The 16,366-nt window shown below is 34.4% G+C and overlaps 1 protein-coding gene across 2 annotated transcripts; it reads left to right on the top strand.

Annotated features, from left to right (window-relative positions):
* Positions 1–401: 401 nt before the first annotated feature.
* LOC110613078 (katanin p80 WD40 repeat-containing subunit B1 homolog KTN80.4) lies at positions 402–14,629 on the top strand. Of its 2 annotated transcripts, none has more exons than XM_021754009.1 (19): positions 402–714; positions 801–1,002; positions 1,274–1,404; positions 1,626–1,743; positions 1,935–2,161; positions 2,830–2,932; positions 3,362–3,432; positions 3,541–3,615; positions 3,711–3,854; positions 3,984–4,227; positions 4,412–4,939; positions 5,851–5,901; positions 5,967–6,085; positions 7,500–7,634; positions 8,463–8,537; positions 8,716–8,828; positions 13,690–13,806; positions 13,896–13,964; positions 14,054–14,629. In XM_021754009.1, exons 2-19 carry the CDS (start codon positions 975–977, stop codon positions 14,115–14,117), a joined length of 2,412 nt encoding a protein of 803 aa, XP_021609701.1. In that variant the 5' UTR covers positions 402–714; positions 801–974; the 3' UTR covers positions 14,118–14,629. The 2 variants fall into 2 exon arrangements, with proteins under 2 accessions (XP_021609701.1, XP_021609702.1); XM_021754010.2 differs by having other exon boundaries at positions 436–709.
* The last annotated feature ends 1,737 nt before the right edge of the window (positions 14,630–16,366 follow it).

Genomic DNA, 16,366 nt, shown 5'->3' with positions numbered 1-16,366 from the left:
TAACTAACAAATTTTTTAAAATTTTTAAAAATTTTAATATATTTTTTAAAATTAAAAAATTTCTATATTATATAATATTTTTTAAAAAATTATATTATAATTTATTGTTATTTTTTAAATCTAGTTAAAACTCGTGAGAAACTGAAAATTTTGGCAAATATTATCCATAATTTAAAATTTTAGCAAATATTTGAAATTTCGCCACTTCGACATAGAATTCAGGCTAAAGAATTACTATTTCAGAAAAAAATGTTATCTTAATTTATAATATAAAAATATAAAATATGTCAATTTTGAACTTTTTTAAGAATTGTATTTTGAAAATTATATTCATTTACATCAACGAGATTCGAAATTGAAAGTTAAAAAGGTAAAATGGAACAATTTCTGATCTATGAATTGGAATTTTTTTTATTTATTTATTAGGCGGCAAATAATTATGAGTAGGGGACACAATTCGTGAAATCCCTCTCTCCTTCTTTCTCTGTTTCATTTCATTTCATTTCTCTGTGTCCCCAAAATCTCTCTATCCACGAAAAAGCAGAGAAAGCCGACACTGATTTCCATTGTAATCCTTCAAACAATTCCTTCTCTTCTAATTCTTGGTCATCCACTGGCTAGTTTTCTACTCTACATTCTTCATTTCTTAGTGCTGAGGAAGAAGTGGCTTCAAATCAACACTTGAGCTGCTCTGACCATGTCCCCTCTAGTTAGGTTTATTTCATTCTCTTTCACGCTTTTTCCTTTTCTGGGTTAGTTAGAAAGCGCCTGATAATGCCTGTTTGCTTCTTAATTTGCAGTAATGAGGGGATTATGAGTTGGATTTGCCAAGATCTGAACCCTTTATCTGTTTTGTTTCATGGGATCAACAACATGAAGATAGAAACAGATTTGATTTGAATGTCTCAAGAGAAAAGCCGCTATTTTTTAAATATTCTCAGCTTTTCGTTTATCTCTGCTGTCAAATTTGTGCCATGACTACCAAACGCGCCTACAAGCTGCGTATCCTTTTTTTAATTATTTTATTTCTAGGGTTTAATCTGCACATGCAGATGGCATTTAATTTGGTTCTTCTGGTGTCTTGATCTGCAGTTTCGCCCCATTCATTCAATTTAGTTTTTTTTTTTTTGAGAATTCTCTTTTGGGTTTTCGTTGTTTTGGTTTTCCTTTTTATCTGTTGATTTATCTCTTCAAATATCTGAAAATAGTTGCTTCAACTGCTTAACTGACTCTAGTTGTTAGCCTTAACTGCATTTTTTGAAATTCGAATTAGAGGAATTTGTGGCACATTCTTCCAGTGTTAATTGCCTCAAAATTGGGAGAAAATCGTCGAGAGTTCTTCTTACTGGAGGAGAAGATCACAAGGTCAATCTCTGGGCTATCGGTAAGCCCAATGCTATACTGGTCAGTCCTCTTTTTTCATTTTTCCCCTTTTCTTTCTTTAAATAATTTAGGCTTGTGTACCCAAATTGCATTTATTCAACGCTTTTCAAATCTTGTTTTTTCCTTGGCTATCTGTCGATTAATTTACTAATGGTGAGGGTCATTTATCAGCCAAATTGTACATATTATCAACCTTTCCCCCTCCATTTCTCTTGATCTTACATTCTGAGCTCCATATGCAGAGTTTATCTGGACATACTAGTGGAATTGATTCAGTAAGCTTTGACTCTTCAGAAGTCCTAGTGGCTGCTGGAGCTGCAAGTGGCACAATCAAGCTTTGGGATTTAGAGGAGGCAAAGAGTATGCTTAACAATTCATTACAATTTTCTTTTCAGTGCTTCAATAAATTCATGTTTACCATTTCAGAAACCTTATAGGGAGAGGAGTTTACCTACCTAACTTTTTATTTTTAATTTAAATTTTTTTGTTGGTCTTGCCTATATCATGTTCTATGCTTCTTCAGTTCACATGTTTAATCTGATTCCTTGTAGTTGTTCGAACGCTGACTGGTCATAGATCCAACTGCATATCTGTGGACTTTCATCCTTTTGGGGAGTTCTTTGCGTCTGGTTCATTGGACACAAATCTTAAGATATGGGATATCAGAAAAAAGGGTTGTATTCATACTTACAAGGGCCACACTCGAGGGGTCAATGCAATCAGATTTACCCCAGATGGCCGTTGGGTTGTATCTGGTGGAGAAGACAACACTGTGAAGGTTATAACTACTACTCTCTCTCAATGCTAAATGCAAACTCAGAAATAATGCACATGCCTATATGTTACATTTTGGTGTCTCTCTGATATGAAGTAAAAGACTGAAGGTTTTCAATTGGCTCCTTTGTGATGGATTGAGTAATTGTACACATCCTGATATGCAGTCCTGTTGCATGTTCTTTCTCATTTTATATGTGCATATGTGTATCCTTGTTTCGCTAGTTCTATTGGCTCACTCAAAAGTTCACGGCAATGGATTTTATGCCTGTTGATTTGCATTGAAAGCCAAATTTGGAGTTTTTCATGAATTATCACTGGAGCTAGGGATATTGATTGCATTGGGATATCATCTTTTCTTTTAGTTTCTTTTTTCCTCGTTCTGCTGGTACCTAGTCGGCTGCATTCTGTGTCCAGTTGAGCACTAATGTTATTCCTGGTTATTGTTACATACTCTGAACTTGCATTCAGATGTAATTCAGTCATATGTTTAACAAAACTTCTGTAAAAGCTTCCCTTTTCATGAAATTTGCAAGAGCAAATTTATTGTTTGAATCTATATGATGTAAATTTTTGTTTCATAGCAACAAACATCTACACAACATATATATTTCTATTGTTGATCTTGAAACCTTATTCGATAAGCTTCATAATTTGTACATTTTCTAATAGTTGTGGGATTTGACTGCTGGGAAGTTATTGCATGATTTCAAGTGTCATGAAGGGCAGATTCAGTGCATAGATTTTCATCCCCATGAGTTTCTACTGGCAACAGGTTAGTTTTCTGAATTATCGGAAATAAATAATTACATTGATTTTCTTTTTGTTCTGCACTTTACCTTGTGCTGTAACCTTATTTACATGCTTTTCCTGTATAAATTAGCCGTACCATGCAGTAATTCTTCTAATTATGACAAGATGATAATGCATTTTTGTACTACTGGGGCATTTAGGCCGGTAGTCATCTTTAATATTTAATTAACTGTATATTTTTTTTTGATGAATAAATAAATTTAGAAGTGATATACTCTGTTTTTTTGGCCTTCAATAACTAGATATCTGTACTTAGCACAAGAAAACTATAGTCATGATTAGTTATTTACAGTGCTGAGTTGCTACCTGTGTATCTGTTAATGAAATGTTGCACTGTCCTGGAGATCTCATGTTCCACCTTGTGTGTTGTGTTTGCTTGTCCTTGTACAAGGTTCTGCTGATAGGACTGTCAAATTTTGGGACCTTGAGACCTTTGAACTAATTGGTTCAGCTGGGCCTGAGGTGATCTTCTGCTCTAAAGGATGATTGTTGTTAAAGAATTGACGTTACTAGGTCTCTTATGATAATCTTCTGCTGAGAAATGTATCATTGTGTTTTTATTCTTTTCAGACTACTGGAGTGCGTTGTTTAACCTTCAATCCTGATGGGAGGACTCTACTTTGCGGATTGCATGAAAATCTGAAAGTAAGCTCTTACCTTACTACTTTATTTTCTCTGTTAGGAGAGCTACTATTTTTACCAGCTTACTAGTTCATACATTTTTTTATGCTCCTTCATAGGTTTTCTCCTGGGAACCAATAAGATGCCATGATGCTGTGGATGTGGGATGGTCTAGATTGTCTGATCTCAATGTACATGAAGGAAAGCTTCTTGGCTGCTCATATAATCAAAGTTGTGTTGGAGTATGGGTTGTGGACATCTCGGTAATAGTTACTTCTACAATTCTACTTGTTGCATGGCTTCTTGGTGTTGTATGGTTTAGTCTAAATTTGTATTTGAGATATTGTCTCTTCCTTCTTGTTTTATTTTATTTTTTAAAATCTTTTGGACAGCGTATTGAACCATATGCACCTGGAATTGTTAATCGATTCAATGGTTATTCAGAAGCTAAGTCAGGTGCAAGTGGGAATCAAGCAATATTGACTGAATCCACAGCAAAGACCAGTTTGGGAAGGTTATCAGTTTCGCAAAATTCAGAATCTTTAGTAAAGGAAACAAAATCTCTTGCAAGGTTGTCAGTTTCTCAAAATTCTGATCCTGTTAAGGAGTCAACAAAGGAGTCAAAGGTTTTGGCATGTATGTTGCTTTTGTATATTCTTTGGTTTTTGATTAATTAAACTTTCTGATTTCTACTATATTTTTTTCCCTTCTTGCTCTCTTTTTTACTCTCTATAAATGTGCGCACACAAGCTTTTCTTTTAGATGAGAATTAAGTGAGATTGTGATCCTTCTCATTGATGGTGTTACATACTGCTTGAAGCCACAGGAAATCTACCTGGTACGCCACAAAGGGTCAGCTTGAACCCTGGTGTGAAGAATACCATGGCTGGTCCAATAACAGGTAACGCAGCAGCTCCAAAAAGGAATCCTATAAAGGCCCAATTAGCAGTTAATGCACCAATCTTCAACAAGGCAGATATTGTACCTGTAATTGTCCCTAGAACTAATATGAGGCCTGAATCAGTAGCTGAATCTAGAAAAGATATTGGTATTGCTGGAAGAACAATGCCATTTTCTTTGCAGTCAAAGACGAGTGATTACAGGAAATTTCCCAGTGGCAGAGATGATGTGGATCAATCAACTATTTCTATCCCTTCTGAGTCTCCAAGTTCCAAGTCTACAGAATTGAGCACTATTGCAGATAGGAATACTATTCCTATAGTTAAAGGCTCACTTCACGGATTGTCAACTGTAGAGAGGAATATTAAAGATGATAGACCTATTGGATCAGGAAAACAGGATTCAAATTTGACAACAGAACTGCCTGTGAGATACCAGGAGGAAAATTGTAAGTTTACATGTTCTACGTTTGATTGCTGTGTAAATTGCAAATGCATGTGCATGGTGACTTACTAATGATTCATGGCTTGCAAACAAATTGAAGTTTAATGTTTCGTAGGATAACAATAAATATATGCTATAGTTAGAAAGGAATGGAAAATGTTTCATTTGGTTGTATTTAGACTTGCTCAAATGGAAAAGTTTATTGGAGGCATTTTCTGGGTGTGATCGTTGTTTCTACCGTTGAGGTGAATTTTATTTTAGATGTCTAACTTTTGGGGATATTTGTTTCACTCTATTTGTGAAGGCATGTGGTTCGAAGTCAATTTGGCAAAGGACCCTTTTTTTTGGTTGGGGGGGGGGAACAGTTTTCATTTGGTGCAGTGTTTCAAATTATTAGCAATTGGCATTTTCAAATTATAATTGAAATGCTGTACCAGCTACCAGTTTCCATTAGTTTGACCACTACTGCCAATCAGAACATGCCTTGAGGTTTTGAAGCTCTAAGCAGAACATTCTTCCTTTAACTTCATTTGCTTTTAGCAATTTTGTGTATGACTAAAGATGAGCGGTTAAGAGAAGTAGGGTTTAGACCAGAATACTAGAATGGAAACGTTCTTTGCAACTGTGATTTGGTCTTTTAGATCAAATGTGGGGGCACATAGGCTAAACTGAAGGAGAATGGAAAGTAAGTAAGACTGAATAAGCAGACTAAATCCTTGGAGTTCATGTAAAAGAGAACTCTAATTGACATTTCTGAGGTTGGATGCTATGTAATAGTGTGTGATCTTCAAGCTGTGCATTAATTGTTGGATCTCAAACTTTTTCTTTGTATTCCTCTTCTGCTAACTTCTAATTGCTGTCTTTAATTATTTAAGATCTTGGTTTTTGCATTGAAATATCTGATATTTATTTCAGATGGACATAAAGGAAATCGAGATGTGACCTTGACAGATAATCAGAAAGGAGGTATGATTGACTTTAGTTGCCGGTTTTTTGAACAATCCCAAGTCTTAACTTATTGATATATGTAGGAAGAATGCATTCACTTGTCGTAAATTGGGAAAAAAGGGGGAGATCTCCTAATTACGATGGACCAACTTTTGGGTGTTTTCCGGGGACATCTGCAGTCAACATGCTTCCTTTCAATACGGTAGGAATAAGTTTCAAATTTATGCATTCTGTTGTATCTTTTCCCTCCCACCTTTTAGCCTTTGGACAACTAGGTATTCTACTATTTTTAGTGTGCATCATTATATTGTGCATTTTGCTAATTAACTGCCATGTGGTGTGTAAAATGTTAAAAATAATGAAATTCAATCGTTTCCATTTATTTAATTTTAAGGGCTTTTATCGTCAGTATAGCACTGAACTATCGTATTATCCTCTGCTTATATGAGTGATACCATAGAATTGGAAATTTGCACTTCACACTGTTCTGATACAGATGATATTAAATACAAGATGTCTTAAGACATATGATAACTATTCAGAATCCTCGGCTTGAAGATTTCTCTGATTTTTATTAATATTTATTTTATGTACAAAGATCTAGGGAAGAAAAATTTTCTTCTGATCCTGCCATATGATTCTCCAGTATTTTTCTTTCCAATATTTATTTGTTGAATGCAAATTGAACATGAGGCACTTTAACCATATGACTTATTTATGCTATTGCTGCCTTCACCATCTGGCTCTGTTCCTTCATTTTCATTTAAGGCTGTTTGATCTTCCTCTTTTCTAGTTTTAAGTCTCTCTTTTTGGTTTTAGCAGTTGTGCTGTACTGGTAAAACTTTGTGCAATTTCTGTACTCTCTGAAATATGCAAATGTTCCCCACTAATACACTATCCTCACTCTTTTAAGGGACTTTCCCTTGCCATAATGGAAAAATTTTGGGATGAAAACAAGTAGTACTAGGTTTGGACTTTGGATAGTGAGACAGATCAGGAAGCCAGCAATGATTAAGATCAAGCCTACATGCCTATCTCCTACCTATGTAGTTTATATTCTCTTATGATGGATTTAAGTTTTTGGTAATTGCAAATAGAGCTTTCGGCATTTTTTTCATTTTTATGCCATATTGTTAATATTGGATATAACTTTTTGTTGAAACTTGGAGCAAACCTTTCTATGAACTTTTACTGTGAAGAGCACCTGCATAATTGCTTATATTTGCCTTCTATGGTTCTAATTTGATTTTGCTTTCCTTTTTTTTCCTTCCTTTTTCTGTTCCTTGGGATAATTATTTATGCTGCCAAGTATGATGGATTTGTGGCTAACTGGCTATGGGTGGAACTTTACGAAGGCTCTCAATTTAATTTAATCTTTTTTTTTTTAAATTTTTATTTTCTTTTAACCTTTTGCTTGGTAACTGATGTATGTAATGATAATCAACTGCATTCCCCCTCTCCTTATCTTCACTCCCTCCCTCCCTCTCTCTTTCTCTCTCTCTCCCTGATGGATTTGATTATTCTTTATGCTATTTCTTTTCTGTGTGTTTTGAACACCTCTTTTCCATCACTGTAAGATGCTAAGATGTGCAAATTTTCCATGTAAATATTTGAAGATTAAACAGAGAGGGCCTGCCCAATCTACTGAAAATGAAACAGTTTCTGCTGATAATGAGGATGCTATCGCAGATGTGATGGAACAACATGATCAGTTTATTAGCTCCATGCAGTCTCGCTTAGCAAAGTTACAGGTGATGATATTTGAAATAAAGATTAAGCTACTATGAGTGTGCATGCGAATGTTGTAAAAAGAAAATGGCAATTGCAGAAATAGAAAGTTCCTTTCCATTTTACTGTTAGGGGATGTGGTTTGTGGATTGTAGCTAAGTTCACAATTCTGCCTCTACATCAGCATGAACTCATTGTTTGGAGGATATACATAAATGTTTTCTTTAGCTCTAGCTCTCTGCCAAGAATTATGGAGTGTCAATTTGAATATGAGTTTGCCTTGTGCTTTCACTGCAAAAAATTTGAGCTTTTGACATTGATGGTCTATATATTTGATATGCTATCTTTGACCTTTAGTGCTTTCCATGAGTTTCTCATTGCCTTAAAAACTGTGCCATTCTCCTTGAGCCCAATCAAGTAGTGGTTGTTGACTGTTGAGTTGTTCCATGTATGACAATTCCAGGGTTAAGATACTTTATTCATTGTCTGACAGCCCATCAAATTGCATATGCTTCTCGATGAATCTGTTACTTTTCAATAACTTCTCATACTCCCATTGCTCATTGCTTTCATTGGGCTTTAATTACAACAAAAGGGTCATCTGGTCATCATAAGTATTCTATGAACTAGACCTTTTTTAATGCATATTATTTTCATGCCATTACTGTATTACATTAACCTGAAATTTGTAATAGGGATTATAGGGTTGTCAGCATTTTGTATGCACTCCATTTACATATATATAAGTAACTCTATAGTGATAGAATTGATTGATATTTTCTGGAATTTTTATATATTTTGCTACAAGCAAGTGCCAAAAAAGATTGCTGAACCATGTTTTGTTGTTGTAGGTTGTATATAGATATTGGGAAAGAAATGATGTTAAGGGGGCCATTGGTGCAATGGAGAAGATGGCTGATCATGGTGTAAGCAACCTCCTTAACTCCATCCCCATACACTGTTCCATCTTCTAATTCTTTTTCTCCCAAAGGGGGTGGGGGATAGGAAAATTCTTCTGTCAGACTTATTTTGGCTCTATGTTTTCTTCAGTATTTGATATTCATTAACGCATTTCATTTCATCTGCATGTGCTGTGAGTTGCAGGTTCTTGCAGATGTAATCAGTATTGTGACCGAGAAAACTGACATTGTGACATTGGATCTTTGTACTGGTCTTCTGCCAATCCTTGCTGGCCTTCTTGAAAGCGACATGGATAGGTAAGAAAACTGTGGTACTTCTTGCTTTGGTTTATGGTTCCTGCTAGTCAGCCCCTTCATTGCAGGTTTTCATTTTCGCACTCAAGGAAAACAGAGTTAGTTTCTTTTTGACAAGTGTGACACTATGAGAAATGAAAATGTTTACCGTTTCAGTTTCATGTTTGGTGACTGATTTTTCACTGCAATTTTCTTGTGATCTTTTGCAACACGGTGAGAGTTTGAGACAGTTTCATTGGGATAAGGGTCAATGTTTGTTGCCTTCCAAAGAATGGAATACAGGAGAGTTTTTTTTTCCCATCTTTCCTGTTGTAAATTGTCCATTAGATATTGCTTCTACTGGTACTGAGCAACTCAATAGTTCTAATAATGACAATGAGCTTTGAGATAATGTAAAAAGCCTTTTGAGTTTGTGGCCCGAGTTAGGTCCACATGTATTGGTAAACACAAAGTGTGGTGTATGTGACATGAGATATTCTACTAGAGATTTTAGGTCTATATGTTTTTGGAAGAAATTTAGGAATTTTAGCTTAGCAGTAGTATTCAACTTATTTAGGAGTTTGTGTTGATTTAGTATTCCTTATTAATAGTGGTTTAATATTTTCTTATTTTGGGATACTATTTAATCCATGTATTTTGGTAGATTATTGTTTTTGACAGTTAAGATTTAGAATTAACAAAATTTTGAGAGATTCATTTCTTTCCCATTTGGTGATTCTTATGGTTCTACATCATTATGGTACTCTATAGGTTTATTTGATAAACCAAGAGCAATTAGTTACATTATGCTAGTTGCTTATGGTAGATAATGGCATGTCATTGTTGTTTCTTGTAAACAAAGTGTTGACAGAAAAAGCAGCTCTCTCGTATGCATCATAGCTAATTTATACTTGCTACTTTCCTGGTCGTGGTGCAAGTATGGTGGTCAGATATGCCACTTATTTTGTATATCTTATAGCAGACAAGTTTGTTTGGTACGCTAGTCAGATTGTGGTGTGTGTATTAGATTTATTTGGGTCTTTACATTGTTGATAAGGAATTACAGAAGTAGAATAGAAGACAGAAGCACAGAGAGAAAAACACAGAATTCATGAGGAAGAAAAAACACATTTCACCATATCATTCAAGGATGAGAATATGAATGCACAGAGACAAAACATGAGAATTCATGAGGAAGGAAAAGCATATTACACCATATCATCAAGAATGAATATCAATTATAACTGTAGCTCATATAGCCAGCTTGTACTATAATGTCACAACTACCTAGAAACTTCAGTTGGAGCTATCATCTGACTAACAACCTAGAAATTTTAGTGGGAGCTGTCATCTGACTAACGACCTCTCTCCACCTCTTCTACAAAACTGGGCATGCCTTCCCAAAGGACACCTTTTTATTAAAAGATTCTTGTACGAATACCTCCCCTTTCAGAGGAATGTAGAAATCTGAGCTCTTAACTCATTTGTATATTCTCAGGAAGCATCAGCTGGAAAAAATCAACTCCAATAAATGATAAGCCGAGTTACAGCATTATTTTGTTTTGTTGACAATTTTCTACTATGAATTGCTTGAAAAGGCATATTGACTGAACCAATATGATCTAGAATTTGAAAGGTTTTCCCCTTTGATTTTTTTAATAATGTTTTAGCAATAAGCTTTGAATCAACACCCTCATGAAATTTCTTCTTCTGTCTTCTCCATCTCTCAAACTCAACTTCTGTAAATTTCTTCCTGTATCTTCTTCTCGCACCAACTCTTTCTTTTTGCTGCTTAGTTTTTCCAGTAATAAGAACAGATTCTCCATTGTCAAAAATAGTAACTGATTTAGCAACATAAATTATACCATTATCATAATGAGTAGAAGAATTCTCAATCAATTGCAGTTCCTTGATTACTCAATTTCAAAATTTTCTGGGTGGCAAACTTACTAGTAAGGGGTTCTGAATTTCCTGAGGGTACTGGTTGTTTTGGTAGCTGAATGATAGATGTCGGTAACTTGCCATATTGGTTTCTAGTGACCGCAAGCTTACAAAAAATCAGATTGAGGATTGGATGGAATAGGAGGAGATGAAGCATTAACAAAGATTGTGGATTTGGTAGCTGGTTTGGCCTTATTTCTGATTGCTGCCACAATTATTTCCTGCAACCAAACCAGTGGCTAAGCCTCTCTGAATGTCCATGGCTTAAACATTCTTATAGGCCATTGCAACCCATCTACTAATCCACTGAGAAAAGATTCAAACGCTTGATCTTCAATTCTGACTTTCAAATGCATCTAATTAAAAGAATTCCAATAATCATGTGAAGTAAATTCCTGTTTCAAATTTATTAAATCCTCCAATGGATCTTCTGTTGATCCTGTAGTCCCCCCTTGAGCCATAATCTCCATATTCTGAGAACTTGTATCAGCATGCATGGGTATAATTTCTTCCAAAGCTTGCTGATGTCATCGCTCTGCTTCCTTCTGCAACTTTTCTTGCTGAAGTTCTAGCTCCTGCATCATCACATTATTTCTCCATGCCCTCCAGTACGCATTCCCTTGATCCATTGTGTGGTTCACCGAGGAGGAGTTTTATGGAAATAGAAGAAAAGAAAGAAGCACAGACAGAAAACAAACAGAATTCACCAGGAAGAAGAAACACGGAGAATTCGTGAGGAAGAAGAAACACATTTCAAATGAGAATCTTAATTACAATTTTAGCTCACATAGCATCTTATACTAAAAGGCTCATAATTGTCTTTTCTAAACTCAAGCAAAGAATGACTTGTCCTAACTACTTCACAACTTCAGTTGGATCTGTCAACTGACTTGCAACTTTTCCTGCACTCATTCTCATCTTCAAAACATGGCATGCCTCTTCTTATTGAGTTCCCAAAGCTCACTGTTTTATGAACAGATATTCTCATATCAGCAACAAGGTTTTCTCTGGTCCCAACCAAGACTGAAGAAGAAGAATGAAAGGAAGAGAAGCATAGAGGAGAAACAGAAGAACATCGAGAAAGAAGAAAAGAGGGAGAGAGAGATGAAAGATTTGCTGGTTGTGAGCGTGACACCCTAGCAAGGAAAAAGATTGGTAGGAAAATGATTATTTGTTGCAGGGATAATGAAAGAAAGTTGAGGACAAGAATTTCAAGAAAGGATGGAAAAAGAGAACCTTAATGGCAATTACCGGGAAATAGAAGAATGTAGGTACTAGGAAGAAATTAGAGAGAGAGTTGGATTGAGAGAGAAGGAAGATCTGAAATCCTAAATTAGAGTCTTGGATCAAGAATTAAAGAATTAGGGAAGTAGAAAGGCAGAATTGAAGAAGAGAAGGACAAGAAATGACTACTAGAGAGAGAAGGAACAAGGCTAAAACACACACATATGTATACTCTACTGATTAGAATTCTGGAATTTGGGAACAACTCACCTGGTTTGGGATGAGATGACACTTTCAAGCTCTGATACGTAGAAAATTTCTCAATGGTCCCAAAACACCATAATTGGAGAAGAAAGGAAGGAAGCAGAGAGAAGAAACGGTCAAACAGAATAGAGAAACAGGAAGAAGTAGAAGATTGAGAAAGAAGAAAAGAGGGAGAGAGAGAAAGAAGACGAGAGAGAAGAAGAGAATTGGAGAGAGATATCTGTTGTATTGAATTGATAATTTCTCCCATACAATGCTATTCTGTTTATACAATTTATTCTGCTATTCCCTCTCTATTTCTCCTTTTCATGACTGGTCTCTAGGCATTTTCTCACAAGAATTTTGCTTGTATTTCATTAATTAGCCAATTGTAAACTTGATTTTTTATTAATTTTTTTTTGAAGTCCTAAACATGTTACTAGTTTCTCACAATGCTACTCAATTAATTAGCTTGGTTTCTTTTGTTGTAGAAGTAGCTGACACGTTGCATGACTTTTTGTATGTAGGGCACAGATAGACTTAAAATATCTTATTATTTTAATGAATTAGTTGATAATTGTTATGGTACTCCAACTCATCATTATTGATCAATGTACTATTTACAGCCAGTAACAGTAAATGCTCATCAACATAATTTTTACAACTGATGACAAATCTTGTCAAGAAGAGTATTTTCTTTTGAAAAAGTAATTCATATAGAAATATCAATTTTGACATCTTATTTCATAAGGATGGGGAATAACTTGTGAAGACCTTCAATGAAAATTACTTGGAGTTTGTGTAGTCTGTTGGACTCCATTTTGTTTCACTGGCTCTTTCTTATTCCCCATATTGATCTTTCTCTGTTGTGCTTCAAAAGGCAGATGCCTTGCTGCTGTATCAAACATGTACAACCGTACAGGATCTGCTTCTCCCATGCTCCACAACATGGTCATGGCAGCTGCTTGGCTATCAATTCATTTTGACCATCTTTACCTGTAATTGACACCATGCATGAATCTCTATTCAAATTGTTTTATGCTCAGCAATAAATGATTTATATTGTAGATCTTAACTTTTTGTTTTGATTTATTTTTTTCCCCTATTGGCTTGGTTGGGAAGTAAAAGAAATTTAGGCACAAATGTTAGGTTGTAAAAGTTTCAATGCAGCTTTAAGTGGGATCGCAAAATTGAAAATCCGGATCTTGTACCTTTCCAAACTGGATAGCTGAAGTACTGTGATCCAGGATGCATGTCCAAGATCATGATATAATGGGGTCGTAGTGAACTAGATAACTAATGGCATATGCCACTTGCAATTTGATGCATTATTTTCAGGCTTTTTCCTCCTAATCCATCCTTTTTTTTTTTTTTTCTGTTTTCAACCATTCTTGTTATTTGATGACGTGTAGCTTCATTTTAATTATAATTCTTTATGGATTGGGAGAGTGCTATTTCAACTACCTTCTGTATTTAGGCATTTGAGTGTCTCTCTGGACATGCTGCTTAAGCTGGTCAGAACGTTTGGTTCAATGATCTACTCAACTATCTCAGCATCAACATCTGTTGGTGTAGATATTGAAGCAGAACAAAGGTATGCACAGTTCATTTCATTTGCACCAAAGGCTGTTTGGGTAATGATTGTTGTTAAGATGACATTGTCCTAATGCTTCGGTTCCATAGGTTGGAACGTTGCAACCTCTGCTTTGTAGAACTTGAGAAAGTCAAGCGTTGTTTGCCTAACCTCGTGAGGTGAATACTTCAACTTTCTATTTAACTGGTTACATATTCTAATTTGTTACGAGAGATTCATTTTGCCTATACTTTCTTTTGTACAATAGAAGAGGGGGCTCAGTTGCAAAGTCCACACAGGAGCTGAATCTAGCTCTTCAAGAAGTTTCGTGAGTGAACACAAGTTCTGAGCCGAATGCTGCTTGTTTTTAGCCTAACATGAGATTTCATTAATATATCTCTGGAAGAAGACCAAGTTGTGTACTTTACGAATTGTAACTGCTCTTGATGATGTCATCAGATTCTCGGAGCTTTTCTATTGTCTGATCTTAGCCCTCCATGTATATTCATGCTTAAATGGAGGGGTTAACTTGCAGCTGATTCCTACCCTATTAACTGTAACCTGAAGACTAATGGATGTGTCCTACATGCTACTGGTTGATGCACAGTTTTGGCGAATATCAGTATGTACCATCTTAGTGGAAGAGTAAGGATCTTAGCCACTTCATTACTAATATGATAATCTCTACCCTACATGTGGCACATAACATTGTATCTTTCGGGATTGGTCCATTCATTATAAATATTACTTTTACTATTCTTTTACATGTATGGACCGACTGTCAAATGGAGCTTTTCTTCTTGTACTGTGGCTGAGCTAATATGAAGTAAAATTTTCAAGTTGATTTGGTTGGTGTGCATGAATGTAACATCATGTAGCTTCCCGTACGGAGAGTATGACTTGAAGGTTATTTTGAAAAAGAGGTGAAGTGATTGTGCTTAACGAGTCATTACGCCTAAAGGTTTTTTTGTTGTTTTTATTTTTTTTTTTTTGGTCATTTAAATTGTTTGGTTCGTTATTAGAATTTCATTATGTGGAATTTAGATCAACTCGTGACTAATAACTCCAAACACACGGGTAAACACTTAACAAAATACAAAGAACGAGGGAAATATATATTTTCTAAGATAAAATAATATCTAATTAACCAATGTGATTAGAGAATATCACAAGAAATTTTTAATAAGTATAGTAAAGTTGAATTTTTATAAAGTTGAATCTTGAAGACTTATTAACTTTCTTTTCTATATACAACATAAATGCTATTTATAGCTAAATATCTCTTAATTTTAATTGAAATAGAAAAATAAAATAAATTATAATTGAAATAAGCGAATCAGATAAATTCTAATTGAAATAGAAAAATATAAGATAATTTTATTTAAACAAGAAAAATTATATTTGATTCTACTAATTTGATTCCTAATTCATATATGATTATAAAATATTAAAACACATTAAAATAATTCATATATTTGATTCTTAATTCATATATGATTATAAAATATTAAAACACATTAAAATAATTCATATAGGAGTTTTCAAAAATTAATTTATAATGACTCAAATTGGACCCATGAATTTTAAATAAATAAACCCTTTTTTTTCCTTCCAAATGTAGTAATCAGCATGAACAATTCGACTTCTCATTAATTCCTCGTGATTTCTTACTTGCCTAGTTGAATATTCAAAGAATATCACCGTATTCTTACACTTCAAATTATTGAAAAGTATTGCCCCCTTATGCACGCATCAACTCCTCCCTCCTCAGAAAGATTCGTCATTGATCAACAAGTATAATAGTGAAAAAATAGTGAGAAAAGGATCGGTGTACACATACTCATTTTCAAAGTTATGTTCCACAACAACAATCTCACAAGCAACTTGATTGTCATGCCTTTAATCTATTGAAGGAGCTTCTATACAAACTATATGGATTTCTTCAACTGAATAATTATCTTCAACACGTTGGATCTCAATTATGATTTATTTCTGAAAAGATTTCTTTCTCAAGAGATTTCTTCTCAAATATGATTAAAACCTCTTCATTATCAATATGTTCTGGTGGTAATTGAAATTGTTTTGCCTATTACAGTAGAAGATTCTCTAAGACTTTCGCTTTTTCTTATAATTCTTTGATTACACTTTTATGATATTACAATTTTCACTTAATGATTTATGGATCTCTGATTGGTCCTTGGATGGAATTTCTTGGATCTTCTATATGCGATACTTTTTTTTCACTTTTTTTTTCTTTTTTTCTTTTTTTTTTTAAATCTCACACAACTGAAATAATTTAAAAAAAAGGATAAAAATTGAAAAAAATGAACAATGAATCAAATAGTTAAAATAAAAATAATGAAACTGAAAGTAAACAAATAAAATAAGGAAACATAGATAAATAGGAAACTATCAATTGTTGCATACATAAAGGGGGCAATATTTTTAACAGCTTGAAGTGTAAGAACGTGGTGATATTATTTGAGTATTCAACTAGACAAGTAAGAAATCATGAGAAATCAATGAGAAGTCGAATTATTTATGCTAAATATCACGTTTGGAAGAGAAGAAAAAGAAATGA

This window comes from Manihot esculenta, chromosome 4 (genome assembly GCF_001659605.2).
Source record: "Manihot esculenta cultivar AM560-2 chromosome 4, M.esculenta_v8, whole genome shotgun sequence".
NCBI classification, from domain to species: Eukaryota; Viridiplantae; Streptophyta; class Magnoliopsida; order Malpighiales; family Euphorbiaceae; genus Manihot; species Manihot esculenta.
This window is presented reverse-complemented; position numbering and strand designations above follow the sequence as displayed.

What these genes read in the sequence shown, in the direction of transcription:
- LOC110613078 (XM_021754009.1), top strand. Translation starts at nt 975, where the DNA reads ATGACTACCAAACGCGCCTACAAGCTGC. An exon ending in CAAACGCGCCTACAAGCTGC is followed by an intron (nt 1,003 to 1,273) that starts GTATCCTTTTTT and finishes AATTCGAATTAG; the next exon opens with AGGAATTTGTGGCACATTCT. An exon ending in GGATTTAGAGGAGGCAAAGA is followed by an intron (nt 1,744 to 1,934) that starts GTATGCTTAACA and finishes GATTCCTTGTAG; the next exon opens with TTGTTCGAACGCTGACTGGT.